Source organism: Ranitomeya variabilis, chromosome 2 (assembly GCF_051348905.1).
Source record: "Ranitomeya variabilis isolate aRanVar5 chromosome 2, aRanVar5.hap1, whole genome shotgun sequence".
In the NCBI taxonomy this organism is placed as follows: Eukaryota; Metazoa; Chordata; class Amphibia; order Anura; family Dendrobatidae; genus Ranitomeya; species Ranitomeya variabilis.
In genome coordinates, this window is record NC_135233.1 from 353269675 (window position 1) to 353288748 (window position 19074).

A 19074-nucleotide genomic window follows, 5' to 3' on the forward strand; every position below is an offset into this window, starting at 1 on the left:
ATTTCAACGCAAGATTGTGCGGATGTTGGATAAAGAACTTCAACTAACATCCAAACAAGTTCAAACTGCCCTGCAGTCCGAGGGTACAATAGTGTCAACCCGTACTATCCGTCGGCATCTGAATGAAAAGGGACTGTATGGTAGGAGTCCCAGGAAGACCCCACTTCTTACCCCGAGACACAAAAAAGCCAGGCTGGAGTTTGCCAAAGCTTACCTGAAAAAGCCTAAAACGTTTTGGAAGAATGTTCTCTGGTCAGATGAGACAAAAGTAGAGCTTTTTGGGCAAAGACATCAACATAGAGTTTACAGGAGAAAAAAAGAGGCATTTAAAGAAAAGAACACAGTCCCTACAGTCAAACATGGCGGAGGTTCCCTGATGTTTTGGGGTTGCTTTGCTGTCTCTGGCACTGGACTGCTTGACCGTGTGCATGGCATTATGAAGTCTGAAGACTACCAACAAATTTTGCAGCATAATGTAGGGCCCAGTGTGAGAAAGCTGGGTCTCCCTCAGAGGTCATGGGTCTTCCAGCAGGACAATGACCCAAAACACACTTCAAAAAGCACTAGAAAATGGTTTGAGAGAAAGCACTGGAGACTTCTAAGGTGGACAGCAATGAGTCCAGACCTGAATCCCATAGAACACCTGTAGAGAGATCTAAAAATGGCAGTTTGGAGAAGGCAGCCCTCAAATATCAGGGACCTGGAGCAGTTTGCCAAAGAAGAATGGTCTAAAATTCCAGCAGAGCATTGTAAGAAACAAATTGATGGTTACCGGAAGCGGTTGGTCACAGTTATTTTGGCTAAAGGTTGTGCAACCAAGTATTAGGCTGAGGGTGCCAATACTTTTGTCTGGCCCATTTTTGGAGTTTTGTGTGAAATGATCAATGTTTTGCTTTTTGCTTCATTCTCTTTTGTGTTTTTTCATTTAAGACAAATTAAATGAAGATAATAATAACAAACAATTTGTGTTTGCAATCATTTTCAGGAAGAAACTGAGTATTATCTGATAGAATTGCAGGGGTGTCAATACTTTTGGCCACAACTGTATATATACAGTGATTTAGCCAGCAACTATTTCTCAGAACTTCCCCTTATATTCATATTTAGCTTAGCTGAGGTTGTGTTTTTCAGTGACAAAGGAATACATTTCTGTGAGAGCAATACTGGGTAACGCCCCTGAGCAGTCAAGTGAAAAATACAGGGCTTGCATGTAGTTGGTTGAAGAAACTGACAACACTTTCATTAAAATTTACAAGATCACTCTAGTTTTTGTTCAGGGTTTAAAGATAAGGGTACAAGAATTGGAAATTATGAAAATGAGTGTCTCCTTAAAGGGAATGTGTTTTCAGAAAATGGCTTTGTTTAAAATTAGGTTTTGTGTTAGATGTATATTTTTTTCAAATATTTTTTGGAAATTTGTCTACTTGTCACAATCTGTATTAAAGGGAACCTGTCACCCCCCTCAGGCGTTTGTAGCTAAAAGAGCCACCTTGTGCAGCACTAATGCTGCATTCTGACAAGGTGGCTCTTTTAGTTACGCTCCCTTCACACGCTGAAATAAACGTTTATAAAATGTGCCCCCTCATACCCTGAAATGTTCCCGAGGGCGGGTCTTTCCCCCCTAATCAGACGCAGCACAGCCGTCACTCCGGACCTGTGCGCACCAGGCGCCGCCTCCTCTTGCTTCATTAGCGTCCCTGGCGCCTGTGCTGTGAGTTCGAAGGGCAGCGCAACTGCGCATGCCTGGAAAAAATACTTACAGCGCAGGCATCGGGAACGCTAATGAAACAAGAGGAGGCGGCGCCCGGCGCGCACAGGCCCGGAGTGACGGCTGTGCTGCGTCTGATTATGAAGGAAAGTCCTGCCTTTTCATGGTATGAGTGGGCACATTTTATAAGTGATTATTTCAGCGTGTGCAGGGAGCATATCTAAAAGAGTCACCTTGTCAGAATGCAGCATTAGTGCTGCACAAGGTGGCTCTTTTAGTTACAAATGCCTGAGGGGGGTGACAGGTTCCCTTTAAATCTAAAAATCCTGCAGTTTTCACACTGGCCACTGGGATTTTTTTTTAACTATAACTTCCTATTGTTTCATTAAACAATACATTTACATAAGCTTGTAAAGTTGGTCCTGCCTATCTTTTGCATTGAAATGAGTTTGTGCAAAGGTCAATGTGAAGGCCAGAGGAACAGTGTCAAATGTGACATTGTCTATTGTGATTGGTGGATCCTGTGTCATCAGCCCAGTATAAAGGTGTTACCTGTTATTGTAATCAGGAATCTAAAAAAGTCCCTAGTGGACAGTGTGAAAATTAAAGAATTACTAATTCTTTTTTTTTTTTAATAAAAATTGTAATATGAAAAAAAACATTGACAACTTTTATTTTTTAAATACTGGTAACAAAAATTTCCTTTTAAGGAAAAATTGCCATCAGAAAATAACCCATTGTTTTTAGATAAGCATATTTTTTTAAACATTTCTATTATGTTTATTTTTTTATTTTTCATGTCATTAATGTGTCTTATAGAAACTTATATCTTGCATTTTTTTCACTGACTACTGCCGTGCCGACACTTCTTGATCAGCCTATTTCAGCAGTCATCTTATCATCACAGACATGATTAACACAATACTGTATGAGATGGACACAACTCCCCTTCTTGAAAGATCACAGACAAAATACAGAAAATTTATGAATCATTTTCTAATTTGTATTAGTAAAAAAAACCCTACGCTTTATACATTCACTTCAAGGGCTATATCTACATCTTTGCACATTTTTTTACACAAATGACTGGAGTGACCAGTGCTGGATCTACAGGGATTGGAGCCAGTGAACGCACCTTATTTTATCTTTTTAAAATGATCCTGAACATTTGTAAGGCTTTAACCCCTTGATACGGGTTTTGCACTACTTAACAACCCCTATATATCCAATTCAGGACCCCAATTAAATTAAAAACAATGGCTATCTGCCACAGCTGCATCACTATACCGGTGAATCACGTGACATTGCAAAAGAAAGAGCAGTGTTTTTCGATAGTGTACATAGTATCTCCATAAATTTATGACATGTTACTGCATATTCTGTTTACTAAGGTGGAAGGGTTTTTTGCATTGTTTTATTAAACATATATGAGAGCTGCTTGATATCCACCAATATAAATGACAATGCTGCTCTCTACTGGTTGGCATCGAATCCATGTTCTACACAAATGAATTACACGTGAATTGCTGTTTACTAAGCAGCCTAGCGAGGTACTGCTCTGAGCTGGTAAATAGGGGGCACATTGCCAACGCCGCTGAGTGATGGGGTCAGGTCAATCTCATCGGGATGCACCGTGGGCTTGAAAGTGAAATTTTGCAGAAAAGTAGTAAAAAATATGAAAGTCTCCATTCGGGCCAAACCTTCCCCCAAGCAGATACGTTTACCTGAAGAATAAAAACAGATGGGGTCACTAACATAAAAGTAAAGGAACAGTTTTCTTTGCATATTACATGTAGACTGTTTTTAGATATTTTTTTCCAGACCGTTCTCACCGTTGAAATGAATGGCAACCCGGGAAAGAGGCTTCATCATTGGTAGTTCCAACCAGATAAGGCTACCTTCCTCTGCTCCATTCCTCATTTCTGATGCTCATGTGCTCATTCTAGGAGCTTTGCATTATAGGCAGGGGTCAGTATGGGCAGTCTAACCATTCTGTGTCTATTTAGTCCAATATGCACAAAGCTGTAATGTGCTATGTGAGCTGACAACTATCTATGATAGTGAGGAGGATATTTTTCGCAATTGTTTCTACAGTGGCTTGGGCGTCCATGATCCTCTTGCTGATACACCGATTGTCCTTTCCTGGACCACTGTATACTTGACCACTGAACATCCGGGTAGTGTGTTGTATGCATGTATGTAGTATGTAGTATGTATTTAGTACAGTATGTAGTACGTATGTATGTAGTATGTATGTAGTATGTATGTATGTAGTATGTATATATGTATGTAGTATGTATGTAGTATGTATGTATGTAGTATGTATGTATGTAGTATGTATGTATGTATGTAGTATGTACGTATTATGTATGTATGTATGTAGTATGTATGCAGTATGTATGTTTTTTTTTTTACATTCAACACATTAGCCGGATGATGGGACTACTACTGTCCCATCATTGGCTAATGTGTCAATCACTGTCACTGTTGCAGGCATCGTCCGATGGGACTTGTAGTCCCATCGGACGATGCCTGCACACACACACAGACCCCCGGCAGCCCGCACAGAGCCCCGACATGCCACACAGATCCCCGCACAGAGCCCCGGCACGCCGCACAGAGCCCCAGCATGACGCACAGAGCCCCGGCAGCCCACACAGAGCCCCAGCAGGCACGCACAGAGCCCCGGAAGGCACATACAGATCCCCAGCAGGCCCTCACAGACCCCGCCCGCACACACAGACACGCACTGTGTCCGCCCACGCACCGGCCACACTCTTCCCCCCTCCGGAACAGGATGTAGAAGAACAGAAAGGGCTTATTTACATTCCGATATTTTAGTCTCAATGACTTGCATTGGTATCGGGTATCGGTATCGGTGATATCTGATATTTATTGGATATCGGCCGATCCAATCCGATACCAATACTTTTTGATATCGGAAGGTATCGCTCAACACTAATTCCGACACTTGACCATTTTTCGTACCTCTAACTCGTCAACTTGAGGATGCAATATATCCCACCCGTGCCATTGTCATGGGTTAATAATGTTAATTACCTCACCTGCTGGTGGTTTTATAATTATAAGACAAAATGTAGAAAAAATTGTCAGCTCACCCATGTAGTCTATGTTCCACCATCCAGATCCAGCACGGATAGAAGTGAGTACTCAGAGCAATCCAAAAGATGAACAAATTCCAGCGGTATCCGTGGGAACAGTTTTGGTCAAGATTAAGACCGTGTCGAACCGCGTTGCGTTGGTCACAAAAGCTGCATAATGTGTATTTTGCTGTGATGTTTTATTTATAATGGTTGATTTTTTTTTTTATATGGCCAAATAAAAGCTATTTTTTAATGAAAACTATTCCCACGGATACCGCTGGACTTTGTTCATCTTTTGTTTTATTTTTGTGGTTGATCAATATTCCTAAAGAATTGGGGTTATTAACATTTTAGGTAAGAGACTACTAGGGATCATTGAAGAGCATGCTCAGAACGAGAAGTAAAGCCTGCTAAAGGAGTCCTTCTGTGTTTTTATTGATATGGATTTTTTCTCCTTCGTCATCCAAGCCATTTTGCAAATCTGCTATCAGGGGCATAAATTAGAAAACCAGGACACACATAAGAGACAATTAGTTCCATTGCCCTGGGCAAGCAGAGTTAATTGCAAACGTGCCAGTCTTCTGATTTTGCCTGGATCACAGGACCTTTAAGAGAATTGGGCCGCTTATGCTAATAACACTCTTAACAAACTCTGTTGGAGATTGAGCTAAGTGTCACCTAAGGCCTCTTTCACACTTCCGTCATTTGGCATCCGTCGCAATCCGTCGTTTTGGGCAAAAAACGGATCCTGCAAATGTGCTCGCAGGATGCGTTTTTTGCCCATAGACTTGTATTAGTGACGGATCATGACGGATGGCCACAAATCGCGTCCGTTGCGCGATGGATCCGTCGTGTTTTGGCAGACCGTCGGCACGAAAAAACGTTCAAGTGAATGTTTTTTTGTCCGTAGCGTCCGCCATTTTTGACCGCGCATGCGTGGCCGAAACTCCGCCCCCTCCTCCCCGGACTGCAGAATGGGCAGCAGATGCGTTGAAAAACTGCATCCGCTGCCCACGTCATGCAAAACTTTCACAACGTCCGTCGGTACGTCGGCCCGACGCATTGCGACGGACCCTTGCCGACGGAAGTGTGAAAGTGGCCTTAGTGTGATCCGATTCTCTAGCATCAAGCGTGCGGAGAAGACGGAGTACCTAATTTCTCCATCTTCTCCATTGTCTTTGTCCACAAAAGTCGAACTGCACTCACATGCACCCACAGACTTGTATTGGTATGCATGATCCAAATATTGGAGCCACTCCTAGCATGTTACAATTGTTTTCTCATGCCAAATCGGCAGGAGAAAACAAAAGCAGATCTGCACTGCCCCATAGTAAAACGTTGGGCTGAGTGCTATCTAATAAAGCATCAGATAGCATTCGGCCATGATAACGAACGTGTGAGCAAGCACTTAGGAAGTCAAATGCTGTGGAGGAGGAAAGGACACGTTTGTCTGCAGCAAATTTAATGTATAGAAAAAAGGTAGCACTGGTGTTGAATGGAGAAACCTTATGGTTGCTTTTTAATGCTGGTTTCAGAGAGAGTTGTACGAGATACAATTAGACACAATTTTCAAAGTCTAATGGGGGCAATACAGAAAATGATGGGACAATGCAGGACGCAAACAGCTAGTGCATCATGTAGATAAAGGAAACCAGGTCAATGCTTGTTAAAAAAAAACAGTGCATTATATATTCCTGAATTTTACCTTTGGATTTTTTTTTCATTGGATCTATGAGTCAGTAATTATACACAGTACACACTCATGTAATCTCATTATTACGGTACTGTACCTGTAGAAAAAGGCATAAAAGCCTCATTACTCTTGAACCGATTATTTTCATCCAAGAAATTTTCTGGGTTGAACATTTCTGGTTCCTTGAACTTCTCAGGGTCATTGTGGACTGAGGTGAGGACTGGGATCACATTTGTGCCCTGGAAGTCAGTCACATATAATATGCATTACTATATATTCTTGATTGCATTATTTTTAATGATCCTTATACAGCTTCTGCAAAAATTAAGAGACCACTGCAAAAGTTTCAGTTTGTCTGATTTTTCTCTTTATATAGATATATTTTTGAGTAAAATGTAAATTGTTCTTTTATTCTATAAACTACTGACAGCATGTCTACGACGTTCCAAGCAATACATTTTGTATTTATTTTCTGAAAATGAGAAATGGTCAAAACAACAAAAAAATGCATTGCTTGCAGACCTCAAATGATGCAAAAAAAAAAACAAGTTCATAATCATTTAGAAACAATAATACTAATGGTTTAACTCAGGAAGAGTTCAGAAATCAATATTTTGTGGAATAACCATGAGTTTTAATCACAGCTTTCATGTGTCTTAGCATGATTTCTACCAGTCTTTCACACTGCTTTTGGGTGACTTTATGCTACTCCTGGTACAAAAATGTAAGCAGTTCTTCTTTGTTTGATGGCTTGTGACTATCCATCTTCCTCTTGATTACATTCCAGAGGTTTTCAATGGGGTCCAGGTCTGGAGATTGGGCTGGCCATTACAGGGATTTGATGGGGTGGTCCTTCATCCACACCTTGATAGACCTAGCTGTGTGGCATGGCGCATTGTCCTGCTTGAAAAAGCAATCCTCAGAGTTGGGTAATATTGCCTGAGCAGAAGTAATCAACTGTTTTTCCAGGATAACCTTGTATGCGGCTTGAGTTATACGTCCTTCGCAAAGAACAACCTGCCGAATTCCAGCCTTGCTGAAGCATCCCCAGATCATCACCGATCTGCCACCAAATTTCACAGTGGGTGCAAGACACTGTGGCTTGTACGCCTCTCCAGGTCTCCATCTAAACATTAGATGACCAGGTGTTGGGCAAAGCTGAAAGTTAGACTCATCAGAGAAGATTACCTTACTCCAGTCCTCTATGGTCCAATCCATATGGTCTTTTGCAAATTTCAGCCTGGCTCTCCTTTGCTTCTCATTGATGAAAGGCTTTCTTCTAGCTTTACGTGACTTGAGTCCTGCCTCTAGGAGCCTGTTACGAACTGTTCTTGCCGTAAATTTCACCCCAGCTGCCATTTGCCATTCATTTTGTAGGTCATTTGATGTCATCCTCCAGTTGCTGAGTGACATTCGAATAAGATGACGGTCATCCCGGTCAGTGGAGAGTCGTTTTCACCCTCTGCTGGTCTGTAGCTTTGTTGTCCCTAATTCTGCTGCTTGACCATGTTGTAACGGACTGACATCTTAGAAATTTTAAGGATAGAGGCAACATGATGCTCATTGTGTCACTCTGCTAGTAAAGCCAGAATTGAGCCCTTCTTTTCCTCCCTCAAGACTTTTCTTTTCAACTCCTTTGTCATGGTTAAAAGTTATTTTTTCATTCCTATTACTTTTTGGATATTACTAGCACTTGTTTGCCATCCAGCTTGTCCTATTGCAAGAGGATTGTGAACACCACAGCAGTGTTTTTTTTATACTTTCCCTCGTTAAATAAGATGTGGTTCAGAAGATAACCTAATCAGAAGCAAATTCAGTAGACTGAGGTGTACTCTGGTTGGAATTCAACTGACACTGGAATGGAATGGCTGTCAGACATGTAGAGAAGCTGAATTTTATAAAACTGTGCAGTGGTCTCTTAATTTTTGCCAGAGCTGTATATTATTTCCATTATTTGCTGTATTTTCAAGCCCAAACCGAAATGCAGAAGAGGTGCACATCTCTGTTAATAATAATAATAATAATAATAATCTTTATTTATATAGCGCCAACATATTCCTCAGTGCTTTACAGTTTAACAGTTTTCAAATGCAAGGCATAAGTAACAAAGTTAACAATACAATAATTAAAGCAAAATAAAACGGCCCTGCTCATGAGAGCTTACAATCTACAATGAGATGGGGGAGATACAAAATACAGTAGATTATTTACAATGATGTATTTATAATGATGGTCCAGCCATCTTGAGGGAGTGGGGGACAGATGGAGATATTGAATGGGCTACACACGCGCCTTTACACATAAAACGACTTTGATTAGGGAACGTGATAGGCTGCTCTGAACAAATATGTTTTGAGGGCGTGCCTAAAGCTATGCAAATTGTAATTTCTTGGGGTAGAGCATTCCAGAGGATTGGCAAAGTGTGGGAGAAGTCTTGGAGATGGGAGTGGGAAGTACGGATTAGTGCAGAGGTTAGTTGAAAGTCATTTGCACATCGCAGCGGTCAGTTAGGCTGATAGACAGAAATAAGGGAGGAGATGTAACGGGGTGCTGCACTGTGAAGAGCTTTGTGGGTGAGAACAAGTACTTTGAATTGGATCCTATAATGAATGGGCAGTCAATATAACGACTGGCAAAGAGCAGCTGCATCTGATTACCGATTAGTCAGGTAAATGACCCTGGCTGCTGCATTAAGGATAGACTGGAGAGGGGAATGTCGCGTAAGGGGGAGGCCAATTAAAAGAGCGTTACAGTAGTCCAGTCGGGAGTGGATCAGGGCAGCAGTGAGGGTTTTTGTTGTTTCCATGGTGAGAAAAGAGAGGATTCTAGTGATTTTTTTAGGTATAAGTGGCACGAGTGGACAAGAGATTGTATATGGGAAGTGAAGGAGAGATTGGTGTCAAACGTAACACCCAGACAGTTCGCCTTCTGCCGGGGTGTTATTATCGTGCCACCTACGGAGAGGGAAATGTCAGATTTAGGGAGGTTAGTAGACTGTAGGAGCAGAAGAAGTTCTGCTTTGGAGATGTTGAGTTACAGATAGAGGGCGGACATGATGTCAGAGACTGCGGAAAGACAGTCACTGGCGTTCTGTAGTACAACGGGAGTAAGGTGAGGGGATGACGTATATAGTTGTGTGTCATCAGCATAAAGATGGTACAGGAAGTCAAATCTGCTGATAGTCTGTCCAAATGGGGCCTTGTAGAGAGAGAAGAGAAGTGGGCCAAGGACTGAGCCCTGAGGTACCCCGACAGTGAGAGGAAGATGGGATGAAGTGGAGCCAATGAACGAAACACTGAAGGAGCAGTCAAAAAGATAGGATGAGAATCAGAAGAGAGCAGTATCCTTAATGCCTAGTGACTGGAGCCTAGAGAGTAGGAGATGGTGGTCAACAGTATCAAAAACTGCAGAGAGGTTGAGAAGAATGAGCAGAGAGTGGTCACCATTACACTTTGCTGTCAGAAGGTCACTGGTCACTTTGATGAGTGCAGTTTTTGTAGAATGTAGGGGGCGGAAGCTGGACTGTGAAGGGTCTAGGAGGGAGTGAGTGGAGAGGTAACAGGTAAGGCAGAAGTAGACCAGGCGCTTCAAGAGTTTAGAGATGAAGGGGAGGTTGGAGACTGGTCTGTAGTTATTTGTGCAGGATGGAGGTGTCTTTAATAATGGAGTAATGATAGAGCGTCTGAAGGAGGATGGGATGATGCTCGAGTAGAGGGAGAAATTAAAGATTGTAGTTAGGAGAGTTGTGACAACTGGAGAGAGTGGCTGGAGGAGATGTGAGGGAATGGGGTCGTTTGTGCATGTAGTCAGACAAGAAGAACAGAGGAGCCTGGAGACTTCTTCTTCTGTGATGGGATCAAATGTGGAGAGTGAGCCAGGGGAAATTCAGGGAGGGATAGGAGTCATAGCACTTAGTGGCTGGGAGCGGATTTCCTGTTGGATTTTATCTATTTTATCTATAAAGTGGGAGGCCAGGTCATCAGCACAAATGTCTGTGATAGGGGCTTGTGTTTTTGGCCTGAGGAGGGAGTGAAATATGTCAAAAAGTTTCTTGGGGTTGTTGGATAGTGAGGAGATCAACGTGGTGTAGTAAGTCTGTTTGGCAATGTGAAGGGCAGAGTTATAGGTTCTTAGCATAAATTTGTAGTGGATGAAGTCTTCTGGTGTGCGAGTTTTCCTCCATAAGCTTTCAGCACTTCTAGATCATCGCTGGAGAAGCCCAGTTTGTGATGTGAGCCAGGGCTGTTTTACTATGTGCTTGGAGGCTCTGAGGGTGAGGGGTGCTACTTGGTCCAGAGTGCTTCTGAGCGTGTCATTGTAGTAGTGTACAGCCAGATCAGGACGGGAAAAAGAGGAGATTGGGGACAGTGATGAGTGTAGGGAGTCTGAAAGTGTATGAGAGTTAATGGCTTGGTAGGTAGGAGTGTGCTGGGGTGGGCAAGGGATTGTGATCGCGAAGGAGAGATTGTTGTGGTCAGAGAGGTTAAGTGGTGAATTATCTAGGTAGGAGATTGAGCAGAGTCGGGCGAAGACCAGGTCAAGGGTGTTACCGTCTTTGTGTGTTTCAGAGGTTGAGAGCTGTGAGAGGCCGAGAGAAGTGGTTAGTGATTGAAGCTGGAGTGCAGATGTGGAAGTGGGGCTGTTTATGGGGATGTAGAAGTCTCCCAGGATAAGGGTTGGGAGTTCTGAGGACATGAAGTGCGGCAGCCAGGCTGAGAAGTGGTCAAGGAACTGGATGGGTGAACCTGGGGGCCGATATATGACCGCTACTCTGAGGGAGAGGGGATGGAAGAGCCTATGGTGTGGACCTCAAAAGAAGGTAATGAGAGGATGGAACTAGGGGGATGACTTGGAAGGTGCATTGTGGGGACAGGAGTATGCCGACTCCACCACCAGGTCTGTTTGTGGGTCTCGAGAAATGGGAGAATTGTAAGCCACCATGGGATGTGGCAGCAGGGGAGACAGTGTTAGAATCCTGAATCCAGGCTTCAGTGAGGGCCAACAGATTCAGAGAGTTGTTCAGAAAGTAAATGTGCAGAAAAGGAAGTTTGTTACATACAGACTGTGGATTCCGGAGGGCACAATTAAAAGAAGGATATGAAGGAGTGCAAGTAATATTAAAAAGATTAGTGTGGTTTTGATACGAGGTAGGATATTGGTTGAGGTTGGGGGATGGTGGACCTGGGTTGGGGGAGATATCCCCCGAAATCAGAAGGAGTAAGAGGATAAAGAGCAAGTAGATATTGGAATTGTAAGAAGTTTTTTGTGCAATGTGTTTGGGCAAGATGGGCTGAGGTTTTTAAGGAAGGTGAGAAGTACATGGGAGAGGGAAGTATAGAGGGGCTGATGTGTATGATTTGTGATGGAGGGGGATGGGGGTGAATGTGGATGGCAAGGGAACACAGGAGGATAGAAATAAAGCACATGGATAAAAGGGAGTGCAACGTGTGGGTTACTTGACTCCTGCCCTGACTAACTCTCTATTTTACTATACTCAATTCATGTTGTTCTCCTAGTTTTGGCTTACAAATACTGCAAATGCATAATACTGACCTGAATAGTTAAATCACAAAATCACATCTTTGTACACTGCGTAGTGTCCATTATCAAAACCTGCAGCTCAGTACTATTTAAAAAGAATCTGTGTTATGACTCATTTTTGGAGTCATGACAGCTCTGGTTCTGCTTTAATATAAACGTGGTTTTTACTTTTGGCCAGCAAAGGTTAATATCAGTTTCCTTGCTGACAGCTTCTATGCTGCTGGTTAGGTGATGTGAGTGGTGACCACTCCCACCGTCCTTTAAAGAGTTACCTGATGCATCAACTGATTGTTGGTGATAGAGTTTTCTATGTAGACCAGCGTTGGATTTGCAAACCTGTGGTGTCAGCTCTGAATCTGCCACTTCTGTGGAGTTTGGGGTCCTATTTCCATATCCTCTGCAGTGGGGAGCTTGGCAGCAGAGCCTGGAGCTAAGTTGCTTGTTTATTTATCTTGTCTGTCTCATGCTTGTCACTATTCCCTATGTTTACACTATCTGAAGTGGTGAGGCTATTGTCCTTGCTGGCAAGTGCACTAGCCAGGGTTTAGGGAGGTGACAGCTATGGAACAGGCACGTGACGGCAGCGGGGAAAAAGACCCACATAGGGCATTAGGGGATCTTAGGGATAGGCATATGTTGAGGTTAGAGGTGCCCCATCCCTCATTCCATACTATTAGGGCCTTCCTCCCCTTTTTCCAATCCCGTTGTTGGTGTTTGTTGTGCCGTCCGCTGAATCAACCCTTGTGAGTCGTGACAATCTGGCTACCAGATGATCGCTTGGGGTTCTGGATGTGAAACCACCACATATCAGATCTTGATGACCAATCCAAAGAATAAATCATCAATATCCTAAGTTTAGAAACTCCTTTAATTGGACATAATAAGTCATTCAAAATAGATACAATTTTTGGAAAACACCAATTCTGGTAGGATTGGCCAACACAACACACTGTTCTCCGGACTGGTCACTGATGATATAGATTCAATTTGTCAAATCATTTGTTTTCTCTGGAGATAAGCAACGGTTCATTTTCCTTTGTTGTTGTTAGATGTGTCCCATCAGCTGCATAGGATTTATTTGAGCCCTGTCTATTATTGTAACTTTTTTCTACACTTTACCCATTCAAACATATGTCACATACTTAGCCTTTAAATTTGTTTGTGATTGAAAATGTTTTTTCTTTACTTCCATGTGAGTTATGACCCTATATGTATTCTCAATACCATCTAGAATCAAGAATTACAACTTACTGTATACCTATATGGTCAAATTGGACATATGGTATTGGATTAGCTATTGGGGTTTCAGTGGTTGCAGTTGCACCTGGACCTTGGCTCAAAAGGTCCTCTGCCAAATAAGACATCAACATTATAAATGGCTCATGGTAAGACCTGTTACAGATTCTAACACATAGACAGTGGTTATGTGAAGGATTCTAATGTGCTTTACTTCTCACCTTAGGCATATAATAACCTCTGAACTGGGTATCCCGTATGACACAATGTGGTAGACTCAATGGAATTATACTGGCAAAACGTTGTATCTCATGGATCACAGCATCAGTGTATGGCATCTTACTTCTGTCCTCCACTGTTGGGCAACGGTTTCTTCCAATCACTTTGTCTATCTCTTGGTGAACTTTCTCTGGTTGGACACAAAATAATTCATTTGAATTCTAAGCATCAATATATCTAAAGTGATACTAGATCTAACTTGTCTAATTATGAAATGGTGGATGATTGGTCAAGAGTGTAGCTAAAGGGTATTCCGATGCCTCCAGGTCTTAGCATCTGTGGAGGCCCTTGAGCCAGATAAGTAGATTCAAGGATGTCTCCACTATTGGATTTTTGATTGATACTTTGCAATTACTACTTATATGACAAGTGGCTATTTCATTTGATGTCTAGCTGAGTATGCTGACTCCACCACCAGGTCTGTTTGTCTGATAGGCTTGGCTTAGCTGTCTCCATAGACTTTACTGAAAAAGGTCATGCGCATGTGCAGGAAACTATTCAAGTAGATGTAGGAGAATGACGAGGGTATGTCCACACATCATTTGTCTTACATAAAGGGGTCATGCTATCATGCTATTGGGGTGGTACTTTATACCCAGTGGAGAGGGGAAGAGAAGATCCTGCCTGGGTGAGGGATAGAAGAAAAAGAAATTTAAAGTGTGGAGAGTGGAAAGTGCAAGAATATGACTGGAGAATGACTATACAGCGTCAGGCAATAAAAAGTTTTTTGTAACCCATTAACATGGAAATACATAGGTATCATAAGAGCTATAGATGATATTTATGTTAATTAATAACAATATAGTTTCCTACAAAGCAATTATTTTGGGAGCGAGAACTCACATTAATGCTATAAGAATGGGACTTTTGTTTGGTTCAGATAGCAGAGTTTTCAGACAATAGTAAACTTATTATACAACAGAGGATACTTACCTGTGATATCTGGGTGTTTCATCAGAATAAGGATCCCATATCTTAAAGTAGTGCTAACAGTTTCTGTTCCTCCAAAGAACAAGTTTAGAGTAGTCATTAAAAGGCTATTCGTGTTGAAGCTGCTTGTAGGGTTTCCGTTCTCCTAAAATAAGCCAAAAAAATGTATAGGCCAAAGAAATTATTAAAAAAAGGACAAAGATGAAAAAAAGCACATTGAGTCTGCCAAAAGAATTTATAGACCAAAGAAATTATAAAAAAAAGACAAAGATAAAAAAAGCACATTGAATCTCTCATTGTGACTATTTATTGAGTGTCTGATCTATTTACTTACCTTTTGCATTTTGATAAGGAAACAGTCTATGAAATCACGTGGACAATCAGGCTGAAATGTTTTCTGATGATCTATCACATTCTCCAGCACAAAATTTTTAAGTTTTTCTAAATTTTTGCAAATGCGATGGTGAGGTCCTGGCAGATGATTCATGATGCCAGGGAAAATGTTATAAAACTGTTCAAGATGAAAGTAAGAGTTAATGTTTTCACACAACTATTATTTCTATACATGGTAATAATGAAAGTGAATTTTCTGTTGTATCATCAAGGCTTGGTTTTATATGAACAAGAATCCTTAAATCCAATCCATTAGTGTACGGTGGAAATGCACAGCATAATTAGCAAGACAACATAATCCCATAGGGGTAACCCCACAGGAAAAAACAATGCAAAAAAACCCTCCAGATAATATGAAAGCAAATGTTTATTCAAAATTTATTAAATATTTGAAGTATAGCAAAATCAAGAAGATAAAATGCAAGAAAAACTGAAGGAACACTACTGCGTTAGACTACTGCGTCCCACATGAATCACCTATCTCATGGTAGAGAAGTATAATATTTATGAATAACAAAGGTTAAACATAGCTGTAGATATAAATGTAAGCATGTAATTACAAAACAGTAGTATTCCAAATTAAAGTTGGTAAATGGTTAAAGTTGATTTGATGCATGGGAGAATAAGTGGGAAAGGGAGATTTAGCTTCATACTAGTAACCCCGCTTCAGTACATTACATACACTCACCTATTGTCCCACTATATCAATGCATCGGACCATATAACAACATGTGGAAAACCAACCGCACCACTCAACATCATATAAATGGAAGAGAAAAAATTAGATAATCACCTTCAATTAGAAGGTCAACTCATCACTTTGAATGCTAATTGTAACAATCATTGACGGCACCCACACATGGTTTCCCTCCCCGTGCACCACCAGCGAGTGTGATACTAATCCTTAATTTTGTGGGCCATAAAAATCCTTCCAGAATACAGCCATTTCAGACTCATCATATTGCTAATTGACTCTATCTACTTGGGCTTGGGGAGCTGCTAAATAATAAAACCAAGGAGGTTATTCCTAATGTCACCTTTCTTCACTGTAATCTTCTAGGTTGGCCAACCTTCCAGTCCTACTCCATAAAGCCATGATTTTGTATGTGGCTTTGATTTATGCAACTTGGAATGGATGGATATACAATGTTTTGAAATTTTTTAAGGCATAGATGGGAACACATGTAAAATTAAAGGACTTGAATATCAGGTCGGTACTGTTTCCACTGAAAGTACACAGTGAATGGAGCCAGGACTGCTCTTTATTCTTTGTAGTGGTCGTTCTCAAGTACCCAAGAATGGTTAATACACAATCCATGGCTATATGGAATTTTTATTGCATGTATTGTGTATTTTAGGAGGCGATGGCATCGGCTATCAGCATATTGATGGGGGTACTTGGTGCTTTATACTGACAATCTGCTGTTGATGACCTCTCCCAAGGATAGGTTGTCAAGGTCTCAATTCCTTTAATTTAAATGAGTTACAGACCTCTTATGTAAGTTTTCGTGATGACCATGAACTATAGATGATTACTAATAAAACAGAGTGCAGTTCATAAATACTTTTCCTAAAAATGACTCAAAAATGTGTTTGGATTTTAAGAGACATATGTATAACTGAAAACCCAAATGCCCTTTGGCCTTAATGACAGTAGCACACTAAGCACTGCCTCTTTTACCACCCACAACCTCACACGACCACGTAGCTGTCATGTTTTTAGCCTCCATAGTAGGTACACAGATAAGGTGAAGTAGAACACAAAATTCAATTTTTTCCACTTACCGTTCCCCAACCAGAGCTTACGATTTGAAAATTCTCATTGATGAGTTGAAGAAGTGACAGGAACCTCTTGTCTTCATATTCCAACCGATTACCGAAGACGATTGAGCAGATGACATTGGAAACAGCTCGACTCAAGAAGAAAGTTGGATCAAAGGCTTTTTCTACAAAGTAAACAAAGTTAATAAAGACCAGTTTTTATTGAGAAAACAGCTTGGAAATCAATTGTAGTTAATGGTTTTTCAGTATCCTCTTCTGCAAAAGAAACAAAAAGTCTTACACCTTTTTGGAAAAGAATCAGTATATAAATTTATAAAACATGTAACATTTTTGAATTTGCTGGCCCTTACGCTTTGTGTTCCTGAACTCTTCCAACATGAATTGCGCTTCCTCTTGAATTCTCTCTTCTACACTCCTCTTTCCCATTCCAAAATTTCGAAGGGTGACCAATGCAAAACGCCTGAGCTCCTTCCACTTCTCTCCATTGGAAAATGCTATCCCTGAGTTAGAAGAAAATAGGCATACACAGTGAAGGTTGGACTTGTAACATTAAGCACTCATTCAGATGGCTATAATTTTTGCATGCATATTATGGATCTGGGTGTAATAGCCTGAACTCAAACTACAGTAAGGCTTTTGATGCTTTTATTTTGAGTCTACAGATTCACGATTAACACTCGTTTTCAAGAGCATTTAATAACTGTGGCAATATTGTCAGAAAGATTCTATGAAAAACTACAAAAAATGGAAAAGGATTTCTTGTGAATAAATACATCGAGTCATTGGTCCAACTATACAGTCATCTTAAACTTTATGTTACAAAGTTGCCTGATCCATCTGTGATCCATTGGACCTTTAGAAACTTAGGGTACAGCTTAATTCAAGTAAATGTGGGTACATTAAATTCTTGTAGCAGCCCAGTGCCAGGAATGATGCTATAGATCTCCTACAGACAGGAATCTTACGCAAGAAGAGTATAATGGGCAGCTTGGTTTCCAGTAGGTCAACAAAACTTATCTCTTCCATGTTTTCAATAATCCACCATTAATTGCAATGCATGAAATTTATTAGCTTCGGTCATTTTTTAGATAACTTTGGGTCCCTTATCTAATAATTCCAGGGCACCGCACTTTCTGGTTCTGAGGCTCAATTATTTTTTTAAACAGTAGTCAGGCATTCACTGATAGGTATGTAAGGAGATTAAATTGGAGTCCACTGAGCCCTGACAAGCAAAGTGTACTGTTACCATATTGGACCCACCTGTGATGTTATAATCATGCTGTTTTTGTAAGAGTCTAATTTTTGATGCAACCATACTACGTAATTCTTAACGGGGTTGTCTAACCTTATGGTAAGGGTAGAAAATAAATATTGTGACCCGCTTTGATTAGCTGCTTGTAGCTCTGGAAGTGGATTGATATTGCTAGGGCTGGAGGAACACACCGAATAAATAGAGAGATGTTATTTGGTGCGTTTGCAGCCCGGGGTCCACCGTGCAGGAAAGAACCTGCTGCTGGCAAATGGCGGCCCTATATGGCGGTAGAAGTGAACTCTGTTACTTCACAGGGTCGCCTAAAGAAAGCACTGTGTCCTGTTAAACTCATAGGAGTACACAGCAACTGCAGAGCAGATAGCAGTTTGTGGTTACGCAATCAAAGAGGCAATCATACAATCTCCTCACTGGAGGAACCGGTATTCTAGGGGCTTATTTCAGCCGGGTCCCTGAACACATATACACGTAACCTAACCACACTGGCGCAAAGCACATAACTTAGATTTGATACTAGCGCATGGCTGTGCGGCCATGCAAACCTTTTATAGCTGCAGCAAGTACAGGACGTTCCTAGAAGGACCAATCAGAGGCTGCCACAAGGCCTGAGCAACTTCAGGACCTTCCTGGAGAACCAATGGGTTTTGCTGCAGTATCTAAGCATGTGACCCTCGATCTCCAATGAGAGATCTTACCCTGGGCATGCTCAGAAGGGGAAAAGCAGGACATAGTCCAAAAAGCATCTGCTCACCGCTGCCCAGCACTGGCTTCAATGGCAGAAGCTAGAAAAGCAGAAGTAACCCTTTGCACAGAGTCAGACTGAGAAAGATGCTGGGACCGACGTCTCCGCTGAGCAGGCTCCACTGCGGCAGGAGAAGAATGGTAGAGTGGAGATGGCCCGAGATTCCCCCTGTGCAGAGGCGGGAACTCGACCCCTAACAGATATTAGCAGTAAATGGATATAAATACCACCCATCACACTTCCCTGTTTTGTGATTTTTTGGCACAGATTGGCTGCCATGGTGGACTGTTGAAAGCCCATGTGGTTGCCTTGTTGATACTCTTGTGGCTGAGCTTCATAGGAGACTCCATAGGATGGGTTTCATAGGAGACTCTATGGGCTAGGTTTCATAGGAGA

General features: G+C 41.5%; 1 protein-coding gene across 1 annotated transcript in view; it reads right to left on the bottom strand.

Moving 5' to 3' along the window:
- Positions 1–3112: 3112 nt before the first annotated feature.
- The window catches only part of LOC143805874 (cytochrome P450 2F3-like), a 32648-nt gene continuing 16686 nt past the window's right edge, over positions 3113–19074 (bottom strand). Inside the window, exons 4-10 of the mRNA XM_077285613.1 lie at positions 17017–17166; positions 16670–16830; positions 14826–15002; positions 14495–14636; positions 13504–13691; positions 6603–6744; positions 3113–3432 (exon numbers count right to left, since the gene is read on the bottom strand). Coding sequence (XP_077141728.1) covers positions 3251–3432; positions 6603–6744; positions 13504–13691; positions 14495–14636; positions 14826–15002; positions 16670–16830; positions 17017–17166 — 1142 coding nt within the window. The 3' untranslated portion in view covers positions 3113–3250. The remainder of the gene's footprint in view (positions 3433–6602; positions 6745–13503; positions 13692–14494; positions 14637–14825; positions 15003–16669; positions 16831–17016; positions 17167–19074) is intronic.